The sequence below is a fragment of the Dromiciops gliroides genome, chromosome 5 (assembly GCF_019393635.1).
Source record: "Dromiciops gliroides isolate mDroGli1 chromosome 5, mDroGli1.pri, whole genome shotgun sequence".
Classification (NCBI taxonomy): Eukaryota; Metazoa; Chordata; class Mammalia; order Microbiotheria; family Microbiotheriidae; genus Dromiciops; species Dromiciops gliroides.
Window position 1 is genome coordinate 278,968,687 of NC_057865.1, and position 24,225 is coordinate 278,992,911.

General features: G+C 42.9%; 1 protein-coding gene across 4 annotated transcripts in view; it reads right to left on the bottom strand.

The window, feature by feature from the left end:
• The window catches only part of GNPTAB (N-acetylglucosamine-1-phosphate transferase subunits alpha and beta), a 77,245-nt gene extending 56,871 nt beyond the window's left edge, over positions 1-20,374 (bottom strand). For all 4 annotated transcript variants that reach the window (XM_043966855.1, XM_043966854.1, XM_043966852.1 and 1 more), the window contains exons 1-2: positions 20,150-20,374; positions 3,141-3,226 (exon numbers count right to left, since the gene is read on the bottom strand). In XM_043966855.1, the coding sequence (XP_043822790.1) occupies positions 3,141-3,226; positions 20,150-20,266 (203 nt within the window). In that variant the 5' untranslated portion in view covers positions 20,267-20,374. The remainder of the gene's footprint in view (positions 1-3,140; positions 3,227-20,149) is intronic.
• Between the last annotated feature and the right edge of the window lie 3,851 nt (positions 20,375-24,225).

Below are 24,225 nucleotides of genomic sequence, written 5' to 3' on the forward strand. Positions count from 1 at the left end.
CTTGGGTCAGTGAACAAGGATCTTAGTTATAATATCAACTAAATAAGTCATTGTTTATAGGCAGTTTAAAAACTGATTTTAAGGGGCAGCTAGGTGGCACAGTGGATAGAGCACCGGCCCTGGAGTCAGGAGTGCCTGAGTTCAAATCTGGCCTCAGACACTTAACACTGACTAACTATGTGACCCTGGGCAAGTCACTTAACCCCAATTGCCTCACTAAAAAATAAAAAATAAAAAAACTGATTTTAACACCCTCTTTGACCCTCAATGCAGAAGCAAAGGGCTAAAGACCTTTTCTGCATCTTTTGTTGTTGTTACATGAGGTGGCCATAACCCAGGGATTTGCCAAGTTACCAGCTTAGTGGTGATGAACTACTCCAAACATAGCTAGTCTGGTCCTGGAAAGCAAGATGTGTCTGAAACTAGTGCTTGAAATAGCAAAAACCAGATAATGTGAAAAGGTACACTGGCTTATGGAACCAAACTCCAAATCTGTCTGGCTAAGGAGGCTCATGCCAAACGTTAGCTCTGGGAAAGAAAAAAGAGCATCTGTATAATTGCACCCACTGTGGCCATGTGACATCCTTAAGGTCAGTGAGTCAGTTGGCAGTTTCTCTAAGATAAGACACGGCTTTTCTATCTGAGGCTTTGTTCCAACCACTAAACCACCATCTGAGTTTCCAAATAGGTAAACCATAAGAAATAAGCATGTCTCCGAGCTGACATCTACATCATCTGTGACTCATGCTGGATCATTATCCCGTGTCAGAAAGTATAACAATTAATTTTTTGGTAAAACTAAAAGATTTTTCCTAGAAGATCTTAAAAATAACTTACAACACAATATCGGACTTAAAATCACAGAGCACACAACAGCTTCCATTATAAGGCTTGGTGACTTGGCCAAGGTCGTTGGCCTATGAGTCCTCCCCCTATTTGTTGACAAACTTCTCCTCCAAGATGCTCTCTTCTCTCTGGGTCCCCCTCCCCCCCCCCCCGTCCGACCAGTCCTTAGACCCTCTACTGGCTCATCATCCATCACACAGCCCCTCATAGTGGGTACTGCCCAAGGCCCCATGCTTCATTCTCTTCTCTTCTCCCTCTACACTCTCAGTAATCACCTAAGATGAGCCCATGCATTTAACTATGACCGTAGGCAAACAACTCCCAGATGAGTATATCCAACACTGTCTCTCTCCTGGGCTTCAGTTCCACGTCATCAAGTGACTATTGGACATTTCAAATTGGACAACCCTAAGACAGTATTATCACTGCTCCTACATTTCAGCCATGGAAACTGAGGCTGACACTTAGTGGTAATATTGTTGTATGAAGACCCTAGCAGCAGAGTAAGCAAGACCATGGTGCCAGTGTCAGAGCCTGGATGGGAAACTCAATCTTTGAGCTCACAGCGCAGGGTGTTCTCCACTATGCCACCCACCCTCTCTAAACAAGCTCAGGTTTACATAACATATGGACACATAAATAACTAGAATGTAAGTGTGTGTGTGAGAGAGAGGGAGAGAGAGACAGAGACATGGAAGAGAGAGAAAGAGAGAAGGGGGAAAAGAAAGAATGAGAGAGAAGGTGGGAAGGAGGAAGTGGGGAAGGAGGGAGAAAGAGAGAAAGGAAAAGAGAGAGAGAGAGAGGAAGCAAGGACTGAGGGAGGGATGTAAGATTCAAGGAGGGCAAAGATCACTTTCATCTGGCTTATCAAGACAAATCATTAAGGAGAGGCTAGCACCCCAAATTACACAGTTCAGTTCTAGGCATCATCACAGTTGAAGAAGGATAAGCTTGACTGACACTGGGAAGAGAACTGGAAATTATACTACACGAAGAGAGATGGATGGAAATGGGCTAGAGTGAAGACTTCAGGATGGGGATAGGGTTGGGGGGAGGGGGAAGACACATGCCAGCTGTCTTCAAATATTTGATGAGCTGTCATGTGAAGGTGGGGTCAGAGTTATTCTGCTTGGTCTCAGGAAACAGGATATGGGGCAATGAGGAGAAGCCACAAATGAGCAGATTTAAGATCCCCCAAAAGAGCTCTGGGGTGCCTCAGGACTTCTCTGCCTGGAAGCCTTCAAAAAGAGTCCAGCTGCTGAGCACTCAGGGGTGGCAGGAGGGGGGGGGGGGCCACAGACAAGGCCAGCAATAGAAATGAGCAAGGTAGAAGGTTGGATGAAGAAGAGGGTAAAAGCTTTGATCACACTGAGCCTGAGGATAGACAGATTTCAGGATTTCCAAAAAAGAGGTTGAAAAATGAAAAGAATGACATTTACATATTAGGTTCTTTTAAATAAAAAAAAAAATTAGAATCCTATTTCTAAGCTACTCAAATTAGAAAAAAATGTGTATAAACTTAAGCATTGTCTACTGAAGCTGAAAATGCCATAGAACAATATTTTTTAAAGTTTACTGAAATATTTGCATGTTATAATCCATCTGTAGCTTTTGCTAACAAAATTTAATAATTGAAAATACATTGGCATAAAAACAAATGACTCTTGATACTATCTAAAAGCAAAACTATAGATACACACACTTAGTACAAACCCATGTATTTAAAGACTGCCTTTTTGTTTGTTTTGTGGGGCAATGAGGGTTAAGTGACTTGCCCAGGGTCACACAGCTAGTAAGTGTCAAGTGTCTGAGGCTGGATTTGAACTCAGGTCCTCCTGAATCCAGGGCCGGTGCTTTATCCACTGTGCCACATAGCTGCCCCCTAAAGACTCTCTTAATACCCAATTTTCTAAGCATCTGGTTTCTTTGCAAAAAACCAGAGGATAATAAATTTGGAGCTGGAAAGGGCCTTACAGGCCACAAAGTCCACCCTCCCCACCTCATTTTACCTCAGAGCTGACATCTCCATCATCTATGACTCTCTATACGTATGTTCTGGCTTTCCAATCCCCATCCAGATTGGATCAAATACATGGGTGATTCTAAACTAACCTAGAAAGCTCAACTAAACATTAAAACTCTGTGTGGGGAAAGGAGGCAGTTACTCTCTGCAGACACCTGCAGAACTCTTCCTCTGTGGATCTCAAAGGATAGCACAGTATCTTATATACATGAACGTTACAAGATGTAAAGCATTCTACAAGTCCAATGATGATCTTCAAAATAAATCTTACCTATTCTGAAATGACTTTCCAGCAATGTTATCTCTATATGAATCAAAGAGAACATGATATTGATCCCGACTCCATTCCAGAACAACCTAAAAAAAGAAAGACTCGATTATTGCATCATAGTACATTTTCTTGGCATTGAAAGGTTAACAGTTATGTCCTCCCGCCCCCAGAGGATGCCTGCACCAAATGGGGTTGTTGGTGGGGGTGACGGAAGGGAAGAGACACTACTTTCCAAATTACTTTCATAGATGGAACAAATGTGATTGTCTCTAAAATAACTCCTATATATTATGAGTTCCTTGAGATCAGGGCCTATCTTTTGCTTTTCTTTGCATCTCCAGCACTTGGCACAGTGCTTGGCATGTCGGTGACACTTAATAAACACTTACTGATTGACTGATATTGGGGGGGGGAGCTTCCTTTGTGGCACAGTAACTTTTTTTTTTTTGTGGGGCAATGGGGGTTAAGTGACTTGCCCAGGGTCACACAGCTAGTAAGTGTCAAGTATCTGAGGCCGGATTTGAACTCAGGTCCTCCTGAATCCAAAGCCAGTGCTTTATCCACTGCTCCACCTAGCTGCCCCACCTCTATCTTCTTTTCTAATTATTTCAAAAGCAATCCTGCTTCTGACCCCACCAAGGACACATGCTAAGTGTGTGACCCTTAGCAAGTCATTTCAGGCAACTCTCTAAGACTAGAAATTATAGAGCAGGAACTGACCTGCCTAGGCAGAGGGAATTTCTTTATCTGGGACTTCCCTATACCAATTCATTCACAGGTCCAGGCCCTAACATACATACACACACACACACACACACACACACACACACACACACACACACACACGCTATTTCTATTTTTCTATATCCAGTACTATGCTTGTTTTTAGTTAATTTATTAAGCACTTACAATATATAAGGCACTGCCAATCATAAGACTATCCCAGCCCTCAAGGACACATGTGCAAGCTCCCTTACTCATTTCTTTCACCAGATAAATTCATCTGAAGGTCTTCAAAGTGTTTCCATTATATATATTCATTCACACACACACACACACACACACACACACACACACACACACACATACACACAAACCAGCAAATGAGAAGCTGACCTTTTTCAACACATTCACAAAAATTCTGGAGACTGTCATAATAATAAGTCCAAGAGGAGGGGGGCAGCTAGGTGGTGCAATGGATAGAGTACCAGCCTGCATCAGGAAGACCTGAGTTCAAATCTGGCCCCAAACACTTGACACTTACTAGCTGTGTGATCCTAGGCAAGTCACTTAACCCCACTTGCCTTTCAAAATTAACAAAAAAGAAGGAAACAAAAGAAAAGAAAAAGAAATCCAAGGGGAATTCCCTGTGGGTCACTGTTATCTCACTGGAGGGTTGCTTTATTCTTTCTTGCATGTCACAGCATGGCTTCTCTTTTTCTTTGGCCCCATGTATACCTTACTCTTCATCCCCTCTGTAATTAGCCCTAACTGCTAATTTTTGAAACAGACCAAAGCAGGCTGAGCAAATTTGGTTTGGATCTAGAAATAAGTCCAAAAAAGTAGCCCCCAGCTGAAAGTCTTCAGCTTAAATAAAGGGGCTGATCCTAAGGGTTTAGTTCACACTATCAAGTTGCAACCCAAATTTATAACTCATTGAGGGTTTGCAGAAAGTTCTAGAAGGAAAACTCTTCTGCAAACCCTGAAAAAGAGAGAGCTAAGTACATGAAGCCGAGTATTTCCTGGCCTGAGGGGCCCACTCGTCACCAAACGGCTCTCTTAAACACATCTGCTACCATCTATCTCCTACCACCATCCCCATCCACTTGACAGTTGTCTGGTGCTTTCAGGGAAGATAAATATCGGGCATCCATGATGAGATCCTTAAGGGCCACGGTGAGCTGGCACCCAGGATTTGTCTAACTCTGGACTATGGAACCGCATTATACAGGATCTAATGGAATCACAGATTCTCAGTCCCCTCAGGGACCTCAAAGACAAGCAGTCTCACCCCTGACCAAGAATCCTCTCCTCTTCCACTCAGTCTAGAAACTGTTGAAAACAGAAAAAAAGTTACTCCAGTAAGGCCTATTCTTTTCTTTTTAAATTTTGATTTCCAAATTCTCTCCCTCCTTCCCACCCCCTCCCCCAACCACAGAGAAGGCAAGCAAAATGGTAACAATTATAGAAACCATGCAAAACATTTCCATATTAGCCATACTGTAAAAATAAAGTGAGAAAATATTGCTTCAATTTGCACTCAGTTCATCAGCTCGCTCTCTGAAGATGGACAGCCTTTTTCATCATGAGTCTTTTGGAATTGTCTTGGATCACTGTATTGATTAGAGTAGCTAATCACAGTTGATCCTCATTACAACACTGCTGTTACTGTATACAATGTTCTGGTTCTTCTCACTTCACTTTGCATCAGTTCACATAAGTCATGCCATGTTTTTCTGAAACTAACCCCCCTCCCCTTTCATTTCTTATAGCACAACAGTATTCCATCACAATCATAGACCACAACGTGTTCGGTCATTCATTCCCCTTTGTCAGCCTTAGCTTTGCTGGCCAGCTTGGGTTCCTTCTAACCAGTTCTTAGTAGAATGCGCTACACTTTTATCTTCCTTTTTCATAACAAATTGAGGCCCTAAGACTTGAAAGGCACTCAGCTAGTTAGTAGCAAAATGAATATTTACAAAGTAAATTCTTAAAAGAAAAATCTCATTAAGAAAACTTGGGAAAAAAAACAACAATAACTTGAGAACAGAGAGAGATTTTGCAACAAAATTGTCCCCTACTTATAGAGAAATAGTACTGATTGTAAGGGATGTTGGGGTTGAAGCAACCCACAAAAATTTCAGTACTGCCTCCTCCAATTAGCATATACTGTGTTTTCCTCAACAAATAAGATGGTTAAAAGGGGTTGGGGGGGGGGGGAAGGGGGAGGAAAAACCAAAACAGCTCAAATGTTTGAACCTGAAGTTCCTGACCAGGAAGCTTCTCCAGTGAGGCTGGCCCACAAGGGATTCCCATCTGAATTCAACTCATGGCAGTCCTTGCCTGTTTAACTCAATGACTTCCTTGGGCTTTCTTGGCTGACTTTCCTGTACTGTCATATCCTTTCTCTCTCCTAATTTGAGGGCACTTTTCACATTTTTGTACCTTATCTGTCTTCCCTGAAAGGAAATCTTGTCACAGTGGACAGAAGACTTGACCTTAAAACCAGGAAGCCCTGGGTTCAAGTTCTTTCTGACTCACACTTTGCTGTGGGACCTTGGGCAAGTCACTAAGTCTCAATACTCTCTAGGAAACCCTGCAAGACTATTTCTCGTAGAAATGATGCTGGCTCCCTGTTTGAAGGCCGAGACCAAACCATACCCTTCCTGGTCATGTGTATACATCCTATATATACTACAGGATCGCGTCTTTTAGGTAGCATAAACTTCTCTGGATCTCTGAACACAGATGTGTGGCTATTCCTTCTGTCACTGCTGACTGCAACCCATCATATGTCTAGCTCCTGTAATTTCTGTCCTCCACAAATCCCTTGAATTCGTCCTCTGCTTCCTGCACTATATTTTTCATGGCTATCAATTTCATACTTGGGGTGTCCACTGGTTACGCTTTCCCCCGCGCTTCCTGAATTTTAAAGCCAATTCTTACTGATAAATCACCATTGGTCATGGGGGGCTGTCTACTTAGACACACTTTACATCTTTCCATAAGCCTTTAGGATGCCCAGAGTTGACATTTTTCTGACATTGTGGGGTCCCGTGATTTGCAAACATATAATGTAACTAAGAGAATATTGGTGTCAAAAAGATGACCTTCAGCCGCAAGAAGAGGCTCAAGGGAACCAAAAAAACCTGCACAATATTCCAAATAAGCTGCTGCCTAATCTTCTCGACGATTTGGGGCCCAAACTCACTGCGGTTGTGCATATCCCAAGACGTACACACCGAGGTGGGCTAGCTCATCCATAACTTGGACAATATGAATTTTTCATCCATCCTTCATCCACTTTTCACCTTTTGTGTTTCCTGGGTTGGTGATTAGGCCAGTCTCTTCTGAGTGACCACAGAGGGCCAGGCCTGCTAAAGACCCATGTTTCAAGTCCTGCCTTGGGTATAAATTCACCATATGGCCCAGGGGAACTCTCTTAACCTCTCAATACCCCAGGTAATTTTCTATGATTATAAGTTATAAACAAGGTGCAGAAACACATCAATGGAGAAAGCTTCCACACAATGAAAATAACCACAGGAACACAATGTTGTACCAAAGAGAGAGACAGAGAGTGTGTAAAGTTGAAGGGGACATATCATTTAAAAGTTTGATGCAATTAGTACAACACAGCCCACAAAAAGGGGACTATTTGGACAACCTTTCTGGATATAAGGAATGAATTTCTCCACTTTTAAAATTTTTGCTCAGAATATTCCCCACAACATCAACAAATACTCGATGAGCACACATCTCTCCAAACTACAGTAGGACTTAGGGTCATAGTACATAGTGGGTACAAATGCCGGCATTGTCATTACTGCCTGTACCACCTTGGACAGATCCCTTCTTCCTGTAGATCTGTGGTGATTCTTTCCATCCAAAACCACTTTCTCCCTTTCCATTGTTCAGAACACAAAGGACTGCCAACCTAGGGCCAGACTTAGAACTTACACAATAGAAATGTGGTCATTCGATCAGACTTACAGAATCTGGTTGGCTTTGTTCTAATAATATGCTATACAGCACATCTCAATTAAATAGCAAGGGAGTGGCAGCGCCTTAAAAAGCATTGTCAACAGTATAAAAGTCAGACTGGCAATGGATACTAGAGACAACAAAAAGCTTTTTTTTTAGTTACTTAAGTGGAAAGAGGATCAAAGGAAAGGTGGGAGAACAAGAAGATAAGAATGGATGATGATTGGGGGGGGGGCGGAGAGGAACTTCTCAATCCTTATCTTACTTTGCAGTTAAGGGATCTAGGGGCAGGAAAGTAAAGAACCAAAGTAGTTAACAGGGAATTGAAAACCAAAATAAACAGACAGTGAGAGGGCAGAGCTGTGTTAAATGAGCTCAGGCACCAAGGTTAGATGAACTAGATCCTAGGGTACTAAGAGAGCAGTTAGATTTAAGTCCTGAGCTTCTGAAATGAACAATCATGGGTAATTGAAGACTCTTCAAGATGGAGATAGATGTAAAATGTGGTCCTGCTCTCTGAGCATGACTTTTATTACTGGAAAAATTCTAAAGTGTATGATTAGTCAATCAGTTAAAATTTATTAAGCACCTCCCATGTGCCATGTGCTAAATGCTAGGGATACAAAAGGAGGCAAAAGACAGTCTCTGACCTCAAGGAGTTTACAATCTGTGGGGAGACAGCACGCGAACAGGTATATAGAAAGCACTATACAGGATAAATAGGAAATAACTAAAGAACAGAACGCACTGGAATTAAGGATTAGGTTGAAGGTGTAATCGAAACCAGGGATGCTTTCTGACTAGAGAAGTAGTGGTCACTAAAAAGTTTCAACAACAACAAATATCAGAATAATAATAAACACAATTCACCTTTCTATAGCATTTCAAGATTACCAAAATGCTTTGCTTACAGCTCTCAATAGTAGATAGATGATGCAAGCCCTACTGTCCTTCCTTTTACAGATGAGGTGAGGTATCTTTCCCATGGTTACTTTTCTGTCTGAGGTTGGATTCTAACTCAGGTCACCAGAATATTCGTCTAACACTCCGTCCCCTATCCAATGCTGCTTTGTTCATCAACTAACCTCATTCCTTTTCTTTATTGTTTTTGTTTTTTTTAGTGAGGCAATTGGGGTTAAGTGACTTGCCCAGGGTCACACAGCTAGTAAATGTTAAGTGTCTGAGGCCAGATTTGAACTCAGGTACTCCTGATTCCAGGGCCGGTGCTCTATCCACTGCGCCATCAAGCTGCCCCCTTTTTTTTGGTTTTGTTTTTGTAGGGCAATGAGGGTTAAGTGACTTGCCCAAGGTCACACAGCTAGTAAGTGTCAAGTGTCTAAGGCTGGATTTGAACTCAGGTCCTCCTGAATCCAAGGCCAGTGCTTTATCCACTGCGCCACGTAGCCGCCCCTCCTTTTCTTTAAAAAACAGTTACAAACTATTAGATAAGGAGAATGTTGCAGTCCTGGCACACTTCTATTTCATCAAAGCATTTGACAAACTTTCTTATGCAATTCTTGTGGGCAAGATGACAGGATAAGTGTAAACAAGTCAAGTGGATTCTAAGAATCCTAAGGAATGATGACCAGACCCCAAAATATAGTCATTTAGGAGTCAATGTCAATTTGGAGGGAGAACTCTAGGGGGCCAGTTTCCCAGGAATCTGTCCTTGGAATGCTATTTTACATTTTTATCAAGAACTAAGATGAAAATAAATAATAGTATACTCATCAAATTTGCAAATGACACAAACCTGGAAGGGATAAGTAAAATAATGGATGACAAGTCAGGATCCAAAATGATTAGAATGTCAATAAGTTCCTTGTAAGTAGGGTTTGCTTAGTTCTTAGCATTTGTACCACACAGCCTGCCCGAGCTTTCCTTTCCTCCCCATCACACCACAATAGAATGTGCTCAGTAAACACTTTTTCCTTGATTTCAACAGGTGAAGATGATAAGCTTAATCTAATCTAATATGGAATGTAAGAGAAAGAAATGTCAAGTCCTATACTTAGGTTAAATAAATTTTTAAGAAGTCCAAGCCCATCAGTATGAAGTACAAGATGGGGGAAGTTTGGCTAGACATCAGCTCAGGAGACAAAGATCTCGTGGTTTCAATCTCTCTGAGTCAACAGGCCAACTAAAAGAGCTAATATGATCTCAAGCTTGCCTGTGGTCAGACCACAAGGCAAGGCATGTGCTCAGTTCTGAGTCCCACGTTGTTCCGAAGGAGTGTCTACAACTAGGGAAGATTATGCCACACAAGAATCAGTTAAAGGACCTGGGAATGTTTAAATGGGACAGGAGAAGAGCTGAGTGTTTGAAGGGATAATCTATGGAAGCATTAGAATTCTGTTCTCCCCAACTCCTGGCCTCATACTAGGGGAATTCAACATTCATGATTCTATTTCAAATGCTTTAACTACTTGGTTCCTCAACTTATTCATCTACCATGAGCTCCTCCTCCACCCAACACCCCCCCCTCCACACATATACACACACACAAAGACGGTTACATATCCTTGATCTTGCCATGACTCACAAAAGTACCATTGCTATGTTCAACAATTGTGAAACCCATTCATTTGACCGTCACCTCTTAGCTTTTCACCCCTCCCTCTGCCTTCCTTCATATAACTCTACTCTTCATGTACACTTTGACCTCTGACCTCTTCATTCCTCTCCTGCCCTAGACACTCTCTCCTCTTCTCTTCATCTTGGTCCCTTGGTGGACCAATTCAACTTTACACTGTCCTCTTCTCCTGAAGCCCTATTCCCCTTTCCATATCACTGAGCCTTGAGTAGTAGATCCCACCTTTTGTCACCTTTGCACCTACACACAAGCACTGACTGAAGGTAGAGAGAATCATGCAACCATTCCAGATTATTGGGAAATAGAAACAAAAGTTTCATCTTTTTTTTTGGACTAGACCCGCGATTTCGTTGGCATGAAGAACTCTCAATGAAGACACTCATTCTATCTACTTTGCAATATAGTACAGTTATGATAACAGAAGCACTGAGAGGTTGTCACTTTTACAGGGTCACACATCTGAGTCACCAGTGGAACTTGGATCCATATCTTCATCTGAGGCAGGCTCTCTATTCCTTAAACAAAAACTGAGCTATCTGTTGAAAGCCAAAAAAAAAAAAAAAAAAAAAAAAAAAAAAAAAAAAGGCCCACATATACCAAAACTATTTGTGGCTACTGAAAAACACATCCATTGATTAGGAAAAAGTCTGAATTGTGGCCAGTGACTATAATGCAATGTCATAGGAAACAAAGAATATGTGCAATGGAATGACTAACTACTGGGGTGAAGGTACCCTGGAAGGTAGAATCCTATTCAGGTACCGGTTATTAGAAGGCCTCAGATATTTCTTCCAGTTCTAAGATTCTCTTAATATTAGAAATCTTCTCTACTTTAATGTTAGCCCAAGAGTCTCTTAATTCTCAGGAACCATTCAATTTGTTAGTTCTGAATTTTTAGATAGCACATATATGCTAAAGAATTTTAGGTAATGAACTTTGTTCTTAATTGTGAAGATAGGAAACACATGTTTTCAAACTAGTCTTCAAACTCAGCATGGAATCATGTGAAGGCCTAATCAAAAAGTGTAGTAATAAATAAGATGGTGATGGTGATAAATGTAATCTTTAACAAGTTCCTAGCAAAAAAAAAAATCAGAAGTGCCATGACAAAGAAACGATTTCTCACATACTCATACTCATACTCATTCTCTCTCTCTCTCTCTCTCTCACTCACTCTCACTCACACACACACACACACACACACACACACACACACTCTCTCTCTCTCTCTCTCTCTCTCTCTCTCTCTCTCTCTCTCTCCCCCAAACTCCCTTCTCCTTCTAGCCACACTAAAATTCAAATTACAAATGAAACTGACTGTGTCTCAACATTTCTTAAGTCAATGAGCTCCTCCTCTGACCTTAAGGCAACCTATTCTTCAGATGTGGTAATACGACATGACTCCCAGCCAAACATATCACAGGGAAAATAGAGCTTTCTAAAAGTGGGGAGAAGCTTGAGGTCATTAAAAACACTGGACAATTTCCCCAAAGCAAACGACCCCCCCTTTCATTATTGATGTATATCGTCTATGCAAGATACAGATATTAGTGAAGCAGTTCCGTATGCTGCCCATCTATTGGCATCTTACAATCTGGACAACAGGTCATTTGGTTCTTCCTATATGGATGGTCAGGCCAAACTCTTGAATAATTACAGACCTCTTTTAGGAGGCTCTGCAGTATTCTTGGGCTGGGTGTAATCTGCATAATGTCCTCAGGGAGGGAGGGAGGGAGGGAGGGAGGGAGGGAGGGAAGGGAGGGAGGGAGGGAGGGGAGGGAGGGAGGGAGGGAGGAAGGAAGGAAGGAAGGAGGAGGGAGGGAGGGAGGGAGGGAAGGAAGGAAGGAAGGAAGGAAGGAAGGAAGGAAGGAAGGAAGGAAGGAAGGAAGGAAGGAAGGAAGGAAGGAAGGAAGGAAGGAAGGAAGGAAGGAAGGAAGGAAGGAGGGAAGGAAGGAGGGAAGGAGGGAAGGAAGGAAGGAGGGAAGGAAGGAAGGAAGGAAGGAAGGAAGGAAGGAAGGAAGGAAGGAAGGAAGGAAGGAAGGAAGGAAGGAAGGAAGGAAGGAAGGAGGGAGGGAGGGAGGGAGGGAAGGAAGGAGGGAGGGAAGGAAGGAGGGAGGGAAGGAAGGAGGGAAGGACAGAGAAAGAAAAGAAAAAGACCTCACTACCTAGAGGGAAGCCTTCTTGGGCTCTACCTGAGCATCCTCCAGGCCAGTGGCAAACACCTCTGGCAATCACGTCTCCTTGCTTTATTCTACACTGAATACCGATAATCATCTGAGGGTCAAACAAATTCTGTACTGCTTTAAAGAATTCTTATATGCTCTTAACATACTTAGGAGATACTTTATTGGAGAAGAGCCCCGAAGGGGACATTTTGCTCCACTGAAGCAATAAGCACAATGGGATACTGGATTCCCTCTGACTTTCAGTAGACTATGTGACTATAAATATGCGCTCTGCTGTAGAGTACCATTGCTTTGAGAACCTGCCTGTTCCCTTCTCATGCCTTCATCAAAGGATAGATGGGGAAATAGGCATATAGGTCAGTTGTTATGTGTATTCTCTAGATCGCTTTTTTGAAAAATAGGCTCTGGGGGCAGCTGGGTGGCGCAGTGGATAGAGCACCAGCCCTGGAGTCAGGAGGACCTGAGTTCCAATCCTGCCTCAGACACTTGACACTTACTAGCTGTGTGACCCTGGGCAAGTCACTTAACCCCAACTGCCTCACCAGGGGGAAAAAAAAAAAAGAAAAATAGGCTCTGTGAATTTGTTAAGCTCTTAGCATTATAGCCACTTTCAGGTATTTGGAGCTTTGATCTTGCAGTACCCTCCAAATGATTTCCCATCCAACAAAGAACTCCCTTCCATCTTTGTTTTCTTCAGTCCCACATTACCCTCATGCCACGCTGTGGGCTAGCTGGCTAGACTATAAAAGTGGTAGAGAAAAGTTGGTAGCAACAGCTAAGCACATCTTTGCCTTTTGTTTTTTTTACTTGCTCCTTAGCTTCCTTACCGGGTCATTCTAAATGTTTGTGGAATGTTCAGATTTAACTGGGTCTATTCACAAGCATTTTTGAAAATTTGATCTCCATTATTAAAAAAAAACAAAACAAAAACCTTTTACGAAGATATACTACTCAGAGTCTTCTACAATTTTCTATTAAATCTTACAAAGGAGTTTATATTCTAAATTGATATTGCCTGTGGCTATCGCTCTCTACTTAGAAAGCAATGTAAATATTGGCTATCTAAACTAGTTTCTAGGCTGTTTCGGCCTTGTGGGGATCAGTTTACACTGGTTAAACTTCATAGGAAATAGGGATGATGTCAGTCTTTTATCCATTTCCCACTATGGGGGGAAAAAACCTCTCTTTTAGGTTATGACAACTACAACTAGATGTTGAATTTTCCAGAAGTATCTTATATAGTTCTGTATGACTCCCAGAGAAAACAGTGGAGGGCTTCCTTTAAAAAAAGATAACTTGTTTTCGATTGTTTTAGTTACTGTATAATGGTGTAAAATGGAAAATCATAGGGTTTGGAGACACCTTGAAGATTCCTTATCCCAATACTCTCTGTTTAACAGATAAAGATACTGAGGCAAGGTTCAAGACCCTGCCCACTCCTTTCAGAAGCAAAGAATTTACAGAAATGGTATCACTCTGGACCTCTTACAATATGACATATAAGTGTAAAGTAAAATACAGTGCCTAAGGTCCAGGATCAGGGTAATGTGAAGTGAATCAAGGCAGCATGGGGGGGAGGAGCTGGGCAGTGGTCTGCTTTTAGTTATAGCTTTTAAAAAGACTAGAGACCTTGAAGTGGGGATAGGGTGAGCTGAGATAAGGAAGAGGCATTGGAAATGAAGAAGCTGGCATACAAGTGCTGGCCAACACACGTGCTCATTTGAAAGAGGAACACGTACCAAGGATAATACAAAAAACGATCTCAAATTAAAAAAATGGATTCAAACCAACTCTGCGGGCGTATCCAGATTCAGGCAGCTGAATGCCTAAACTTCCCTTTGTGCAGGGTTCAGGTTATAGAACGTCTTGAATTGCAGACGACTTGGGACAATGACTATAAAGAAAGCCCTACCAAGGTTACTGTTAGCACTCCAGAGTTGTACATGGGGCAGCTAGGTGTCGCAGTGGATAGAGCACCGGCCCTGGAGTCAGGAGGACCTGAGTTCAAATCTGGCCTCAGACACTTAACACTTACTAGCTGTGTGACCCTGGGCAAGTCACTTAACCCCAATCACCTCACTTAAAAAAAAAAAGCACACACTCTTCAACACAGCTACTAGGCTTATTATAAGGGATTTTTTTTTGGGGGGGGGTTGCTTTTTTTTAATTTGGGGAGGAAATGTGGGGGACCTGTACAGAAGAATAGTCATGAGACAGTGATCCCTCCAAACAAAGACAAAGAAGGGAATATCTTTGAAGCACTTTTAAAAAATGTACAGAAGAGAATAAAGTTCAGAGGAAGTCATAGACGCAAAAGATAGTTTTGAAACTAACATGTATTATGGTAGCAGCTAGCTATGGTAGCACAGTGGATAGAGAGTTATGGCTGGAGTGAGGAAGACTCATCTCCCTAAGTTCAAATCATAACAAATGTATTTTATGCTTCTAAAAATATACAAGCTGGGCAGCCAGGTGGTGCAATGGTGGTAGTGGTGCTCCACCAGCCCTGGAAATCAGGAGGATACTAGTTCAAATCTGATCTGTGTGACACTAGGCAAGTCACTTCACCCCCATTGCCTCCAAAACATTAAAAAAAAAATTACAAGCTGTACATAAAAAATTTATGGTTTTATATAACCTATATCAAATTTTGGAACTCAAAATTATATTTTAAAAATTAATGTTAAAAATTGTCTTTACATGTAATCAGAAAAAATAAAATACTATTTAAAATTTTGTAATTTCATATGCAATTTTTTTCTGTTCTTTGCAAATAGAAATGTTTATGTTTATTGGCATTTTTCAAAATCAAAATTTTTTTTTTAATTTTAAAGAAAAAAGAAAATCTCACTTAGGAAATTCTGAAAATTGGATAAAAGAATATTGACCTACACTGGGACTCTAGAAAATAAGAGGAATGGAAAAAAAAGTAGCATTTGAAGGCAGAGAGCACAGAGGGAGAAAACAATCTTAACTTTAGTCAAGTTAGTAAAGGGATGCTTTAGTCAGTACAGTTATCCAAATGGAGCTAAATGCAACAGACAAGTCAAAGGGTGGATAGGAGAAGACAGCGGAACAGAAGGGCAATTAGAAGTGGCTGAGAGTACTATCCTAGGCTCCATTATTTCTCAATTCTGCAAAATATTCATTTTTTTCTGTTTTTGTTAACAAGGATTCTTGACCTTGGTGCCTGCATTAATATTACACAGACTTGAATCATCACCAGGAATTCTCTTAATTAGAGGAACTTAAGTTAGTGTAACAAAAATGGGCAACTCAAGCAGCTCAAAGTATGATTTTGACATATTATATACAGTAAACCTCCCATTTTCACCTGGGAAAATGAATAAGCCAATCTATTGTTTGCTCCAGAGAGGTGCACAGCAGAGAGACTCTGAGCTGGGCTGAGGCAGGAAGACCTGGGTCAGAATGCTGCCCTCAGGGGCAGCTAGGTGGTGCATTGGATTCAGGAGTTCAAATCCTGCCTCAGACACTTGACACTTACTAGCTGTGTGACCCTGGGCAAGTCACTTAACCACAACTGCCTCGCCCCCCCCCCAAAAAAAAATAAAAGAAAAAAAAAGAATGCTGCCTTCAGACACTAGCTGTGTGTATCCCTGGGCACAACATGTAGATTTAGCTTTCTCAGCTACAAAATAAGGATAAGAATAAGCACCTATAGCACGGGATTACTGTAAGAACCAAATGGGTGCTTGGTAAAACACTTTGCAAACCCTAAAGCACTATATAAGTGAAGTCTCAGCATTATCTTCTACAGTTCAGGCAGGCTTTTGGGAGGAGGCAGAATGTGAAGGCCTTGAAGATAGGCTTTGAGGTGGCCAGTCACTACTCTAAGGCCAGCCTCCCTAAATGCAGAGGCTTATCTCTGAAGGTGACCTCCAGGGATGATATTTTTCATCCAAGTAACTTGTGAAATCATGTAAGTCATAAAGAAACTATACCTGTAAAATTAGCATCAGTGAAGAAAGCCCACATGTCAATGACATCATTGTTCCTTCAAATATATAACCGATCAATCAACAAGTATTTCTTTAAGTGCCTAGTGTCAGATATACAAATAAATATATGAATGAACCTAGATGTAGATGACTTAAAACTTTATGGTTTTTTACAACTTAAAACAGGGGGTCAAAAACATGGATTGTAAGGGCCACATGTCTAAAATAGCATATAGATGAGAGGACATCATTTATATCATGGGTTCATTAATAAGTCATATCCTTTCCTGCCAAGTAGCCATATAATAATTCTACAAAAAGGCAGGTTCTGAATAACCTGAAAAGTACTTTTAAAAAAAAGTACTACAGGGGCAGCTAGGTGGCGCAGTGGATAGAGCACCAGCCCTGGAGTCAGGAGTACCTGAGTTCAAATCAGGCCTCAGACACTTAACACTTACTAACTGTGTGACCCTGGGCAAGTCACTTAACCCCAATTGCCTCACTAAAAAAAAAAAAATTCTAGATAAAACTGCACCTGTACACACACACACTCCACTAGTAATTCAACTCTTTATAACCTCCATAAAAATCATGCCAAGAGAAAATATTGACTTAGTTTTAAGAAAGTAAAACAACTGCAAGAAAGTACATCAACTAATGTATTTATTCACTCAAAGACATTTTAAATCGTCTATGTAAGCTACTATCAAGGGCATCTCCAACTGCTGCTCAGACATACATACCCTCTAACAGTTTCTGATTCACACACTGACGCTAAGGAATTTCAGACTTGACTGATCTCCATGTTATTCTAGAATATTTCTGTATTCTCCCACTGATGCCTGTGCTGCATCCCAAGATGCCTTGTGCCAAAGTCCAAGTGAGCTGTCCTCATACAGTCATGTGCCCTGGAGTCTGAGCTGGTCTTGTGACCATGAGATGATAACATGAATCTAAAAGGAAAACTACAGATAGACCAGTTGCTGACTTATGTTGAGTAATTTGTTTGGGGAAAAAAAATGTACAAAAGTCTAATACCTGGTAGCGATGGTAAAAGTTTGGAAAGCACCAAGTCCCCTGGATTCTTCAACCCATCAGTGGGGTGGAAAGCCTCAAAACTCACACTTTTCTAAAAGTATGTTAAAAGTTAAAAGTTTCCAGATATGAAAGTCTTTTTTTTTCCCCACGGGGCAATGGGGGTTAAGTGACTTGCCCAGGGTCACACAGCTAGTAAGTGTCAAGTGTCTGAGGCTGGATTTGAACTCAGGTCCTCCTGAATCCAGGGCTGGTGCTCTATCCACTGTGCTATCTAGCCGCCCCCAAGTTTCCAGATATGAAAAGGAGGGATGAGGAAGATTATGGAGAGAAGGGTAGGATAAGGGGAAGGGGGTATAGGAGGGCAAGGCAAAGGAACAAGGCTGTCCAGGAGAGGTGAAAAACTTGGCATAAGTTCTAATGATAAAGTGGAGATAAGGACAAGACCTTTTAGAAATAAGCAGGGACTTTTGCTGAAGGACTTGAGAAACTTAGTGTTAAAAGGCAGTTAAGGGGGCAGCTAGATGGCGCAGTAGATAGAGCACCGGCCCTGGAGTCAGGAGTACCTGAGTTCAAATCCAGCCTCAAGACACTTAACACTTACTAGCTGTGTGTCCCTGGTCAAGTCACTTAACCCTAATTGCCTCACTAAAAAAAAAAAAGCCAGTTAAAAGACAACTATCCTGGGAGAGGGAAGAGGGTTCAAGGTGTCTTGGATCAAACAGGAGAAGAAAAAAAGCAGCACAATAAGGCTAAGGTTGGAGTGCCACTACTCAGTGATGGAGACCTGTGTATAGTGTACAGCAAGTAACAGGGAAAGGACCCTGGGGGAACTCGGGTGGAAGTAGAGACAAGAGTCCGATTTGGTGCAGATCTCATCTCCAAAATACAGGGCTGAGGTGATCACACCCTCCCCGACCTCCCCCCCCCCCAAAAAAAAAGGAGTAGGGAAGCAGATAATAGAAGGGCAGGCATTTAAAGGGTGTTAGGGAGATGGAAATTTGGGAAATGAGGAAACGGAGTAAATATGCAGCGATGGATTTGAAGTCAGTGGTTGTTGTTTAGTTATCTCAGTTGTGACCCTTTTTGAGGTTTTCTTGGCTTCTCACTTCCTTCTCCAGCTCATTCTACAGATGAGGAAACTAAGGTCAACAGGGTTAAGTGACTCGTCCAGGATCACACAGCTAGTATCTGAGGCTGAATTTGAACTTGGGTCCTCCTGACTCCAGGACTGGTGGTCTATCCACTGGACCACCTAGCAACCGCAATGCAGAATGATTTAAAACCGTGTTCCTAAGTCTTCCAAGAGCTGGACATTAAACATTTACCAGCACCCCCCCCCCTTCAGGGCATATTAGGGAAACAGAAATTTAGGAAACATGGGTCAAAGGAAGGTAGTGGTGAGAGGACTGGTGAGAGGTTCACCTCTCCCAAGGGAAAGGTCAAGTCAACTTCTTTCACCTCAGAAAATAAAAAGTAGGTTTTTGGGGAGGCTGGGGGGTTTGTTTGATTGGCAGTGGAGTTGAAGCAGCTCAGGATGCCTCGGGAAGGTGGAGATTTAGGCAATGGGGGGAGGAGGGGCTCTGTGGTGAGAGACTCACCACTCCAAGCTAAAAGGAACCAAAACTTCTCCCTCCCCCTAAAAAGAGTAAGAAAAGGAAGGAATAATAAAGGTAACAAGGCTTTCAGGGTGTGAGGAGAGAGAAATTTGGGAAACAAGAAGGGTTAGATGGAGAGGGCCACACCTTTCCAAACTCACCTTTCTACAATGATAGGTAATAATGGGGGGAAGAGGGGATAATGGAGACTGTGGAAGGATTTAGAAGATGTCAGGTGTGAGGAGGTAGAAATTTAGGGGGGAAAGAGGGTGGTAGAAGTGATGAGGATTATACATCTCTCCCCAAAGTGAAAGGCTTGGGCAGAGGCTTCCCCCAAAAATGTGGAATATGTGCTGGGAAGAGGAAGTTAGAGGCTCTCGGGGTGGGCTGAGATAGAGAGAAACAAAAAAACGGGAAGGCAAAGTGGGAAGGGTCGCACCTGTCTCCACTGGAAGGCTGAGGAGAGATGCACGTTCAAATGAATCAGCATGGGGGGGGCATTAGCAGAGACCCCCCCACACACACACACACCAAAAGAGGCATCAAGTGGTGGTTAGTAGAGATCCCCCCTCCCCAGGGGCAAAATATTAGAGGATAGCAAAGACCCCCTTTAAAAAGACAGCACATGGGGAGGGGGTGAGCGGGGGGGCCCCCTCCCAAGAGATGTTACATTCAGGGGGATAGCGGGACCCGATGGAAGAGGGGAGCAGGGACCCCGTGCAGAGGCAGTATATGGGAAGGGGAGGCAAGGACCCCCGCCCCAGCGGAGAATGCAGGGGGGAACAGCTGGGACCCGCAGCAGAGGCAGCACGTGGGGGGGGGGGCTGGGGCAGGATAGCGGGGACCCCCGCAGAGGCACACCGGCGGGCGGGCGGGTGGGGAATAGCAGGGACCCCTCCCCCAAGCAGCCCCCCAGGACTCGGCGCGGACTCACCTCTCCAAACTGGAAAGCGGAGACGATCATGAGCACGACGCCCCCGAAGCACAGGTAAAGGCCGTACCTGTGCGACAGGCAGGTGTAGGTCTGCCTCTGCAGGAGCTTGAGCAGCATCCCCGCCGCCTGCAGCTGCCGCTGCCGCCACCGCCGCCGCTCATCGCAGCCCCGGCCACGGCCGCTCGTCCCCCGGCTCCGCTCCGCGCCAGCTGCCGCCGCCGCCGCCGCCGCTTCCGGGAGGCCGCCGGCCCCGGCCCCGCCCCCACAGCGCGCCGCGGCGAGAGCGAGGCTGGGGGCGGAGCCTGCGGAGGCGCCCGCTCCAGGCGCCTCCCGGCCCCCCTCGGGCCGCCAGCGCCCCCTGGTGCGCGGAGGGACGCGGCGCCCTCCGAGGCGCGTGGGACCGCCACAGGCCCCGCCTTCCAGAAGCACCGCCCACCGCGTGCTCCCCTAGGCAGCGCGCGCACCCTGCACTGAACTGAGGAGACCCGGGGCGGGAGGATCGAACTCAGAGAAAAGCGTGCTTTATAAGCGCTTTAAAGGTTGCCGAGCACTTTGAATACACCGTCTGAGTTGAGTGCTCCGCTCCTCCGGAAGTGGGGTTATAAAAACACTTGAAAAGTTGCAAACCCCCTTAAATACATTGTCTCGTTTGAGCTTCCCCTCCCTTCCCCTGGAAGGGTGGCTTTTAAACTCACTTTCAAGGTAGCAGAGTGCTTTAAATACATTGTCTCATTTGAGCTGTTCAAAAGGTGGGTTTTCTGTCCTAAAGTTTACAAAGCACTTTGCAAACATTGTTTCACTGGGGTCTTGCGATAAGAGGAGTTAAAGCTGGAAAAGTGCTTGAAATACAGGGTGTCCCCAAAAAGTCTTAGTGCAATTTAAACCTCTTAGAGTCTGAAATGAGACAATGTATTTAAAGAGTTTTGCAACCTTGAAAGTGTTTTCTTATAAACCAAGTTTCTTGTTCTTCATTCAATCAGTCCTGTCCAACACTTTGTAACTCCATGGACCTTAGCAAGCCAGGCCCTTCTGTCCTCCACTATCTTCCAAAGTCTGTCCAAGCTGATGTTTGTTGTATCCATCCATCTCAAACTCTGCTCTCCCCTTCTCTTTTTGCCTTCAATCTTTCCCAACATCAGGGAGTCCTGTCTTCTCATCATATGGCCAAAGTATTTCAGCGTCACCCTCAGAATCTGACCTTCCAACAAGCAGTCTGAATTAATTTAAGTATTGACAGATTTGACCTCCTTGCTGTCCAAGGAACTCTCAAAAGTTTTCTCCAGCACCACAATTCAAAAGTATCTGAGGTGCTCTGCTTTCCTTACATTGCAATGCTCAAAGCCATACATTACACTACTGGGGAAAAAAAAACCAACAACCCATAGCTTTGACTATATGGACCTTTGTTAGTAAGGTGATATTTCTGTATGTTGTCCAGATTTGCCATAGCTTTCCTTCCCAGGAGCAAGTATCTTTTAATTCCATGGCTTCAGTAGCCATCTGCACTGATCTTTGAGCTCAAGAATATAAAATGAGAAGGAAACGACTCCTGCTCAATAATTTTCTGGAGCTCAGCAGCGATGTGTCAAAGAGTCATTTATTTTCATTCTTGAGAAAATGGACATTTGCAGATAAGTACTCCATCCAGCAAGTACAAGTGCCAAGAGTGAGGGCTCACAGGCCCCTAGTCCCTAACTGGAAATGGACCCTCCCCTTGTTCATTACTGGCCTGATTACTTAAGGGTTACAATCTATGTGGGAAAGCTAGCTAACCAGAACACAGTATTCTTAACCCTAATTTCCATAATTATTCTTTGGGTTCTCAGCCAGTGGGGGAGGTGAGACAGGGACATTTCTTCAATATTCCCTTATATGGACACAGCCCAGAAGAGGACCTCATTGAGACCAGCTCAGGGTTATTTGAACCATGTGATCTGTTTGCCAGAGGAGAGGGAAGGGGGACTGAGACCTTTGTCCTCAAACAGGTCAGGAGGAGTGTAATTTGAATGGTGACAATTATATCCTTATTGAGAGGAGACCATTACCCATTTCTTCACAAAAACCTGAAACTGCTTCCATTTCTTCTCCCTCTATTTGCCAGGAAGTGATGGAACCAGTTGCCAAGATCTTATTTTTTGGGATAGTAAGCTTCAAGCCAGCTTTTACACTCCCCTCTTTCACCCTCATCAAGAGGCTTCTTGATTCTTCTTCATTTTTTGTCATCAGAGTGGTATCTGACATTGTTGATATTTCTCCCAGCAACCTTAATTCCAACTTTTGATTTATCTAGCCTGGCATTTTACATGATGTGCATATATGTTAAATAAAAGCAAGGTGACAACATGCAGCCTTGTCATTCTCCTTTTCCAATCTTAAATGAATCTGTTATTGCATGTTCATTTCTCACTGTTACTTCTTGGCCCATGTAAAGGTTCCTCAGGAGACAAGGAAGATGATCTAGTACTCCCCTGTCTTTAAGTACTTTCCATATTTTATTGTGATACACACAGTCAAAGGCTTTAGTGTAGTCACAGAAGCAAAAGTAGATATTTTTGTTTGTTTGTTTATTTTGCAGGGCAATGGGGCTTAAGTGGCTTGCCCAGGGTCACACAGCTAGGCAGTGTCAGAAATTGGATTTGAACTCTGGAAGTTGTAGCTATAGCATTGGGCCTAGAGTCAGGAAGACAACTTCCAGAGTTTATGCTGAAGATGCCCAGATCTTACAGGCATACCTGGAGTTCCTTTGACAATGCTTTTGATGAAGCCTTGAATTAAAAAGTGAATTTTATTAATAAAAATTACTTTTCCCCTATCACCAGTACTCTAGCATTTGTACTGACTTATTCATGAGAAACATTTTTTTCTTCACTTAACCCCAATTGCCGTAAACATCAGGGGCCATCTCCATTCATCCTGATATATATCTTGCTACTGGACCCAGATGACTCTGAGGGAGAGAGTGAGGCTGGTGACTTTGTACATCCCTCCCTCACTTAAATCCAATTCACTGAAAGTCATGACATCACCCTGATGTCATGGTCCTCTTTGAGAAGGAAAAATGAACAACAAAACCCTAGTGTCAATAGAAGCAGACAGGTAGGCCACTGCAGTCACAAAATGAGATTTCAAAATTATTGCTAGTCCTAAATCATTTGTCCACACTATGATGCTTAAAATCTATGTTGTGTGATCACCTTAAATTAGAAGCTTTAGCACCAGTCTTTGGGCATTAAACATTTATTAAAGCATACAGGTATTCATATGGAGTTCAGAAAGTTAAGAAAAAGCCTATCTGGTCTAGAGTACTAGCCTGGTCTGGTTCTTCCTCAAGTCTTCTGCCATGAGCCTGCTTTTATCAGGAACTCTCCAGAAAGCTGATTGTGGAAGCTTTTTATAGGTCTGGAACAGAGGTGGTTCTTACACACTGCTTCAAGCTGACTGGTTGGAGTCATTCAAATCCATTGGTTTTGAAGGTGTTCTCCAGCTGAATTCACAGTCTAGCTTCTGAGAACAATACCTTCTTAAGGGCTAGCCAGGTGTGATTACAATCCAGTTAACTTGAAGTAGGCTAATCAGCAGTCAATCACTCTCACTTGATTCAATCAGTCTAGATAAATCTCCAGGTGGGTCTTTGAGTATCTGCAAAATCCCATTATTTCATCTAAGTCTAAGCTTCATTTTAAAGATGAGGAAACTGTAGCCTAAAGTTATGAAGTGACTTGCCCAAGGTCACACAGGTGATAACTGAAAGAGTCAGGATTTTTAACAAGGCCCTCTGCCTCCAGAATCCAAGCTTATTTTCCAATATATCAACATTGGGTATATATCAATACATACATACACATATACATACATACATATATGTGTGTGTGTATGAAAACAAGCAAAAGTTTAGTATCTAAAAGAGAAAGGCTTGGAAATTTTTATTTCCTGAGGATAATGGACAAATGAGGTATCATACACAATCATTCTCTAAGTCTGTAAATTACAGAACAGATGCCAAATTGTACTAGTAGGGGGAATTTCCTCACTGAGAACTTCCTATGTGAATGAAATCAAGAGCTCTGGACTCCCCT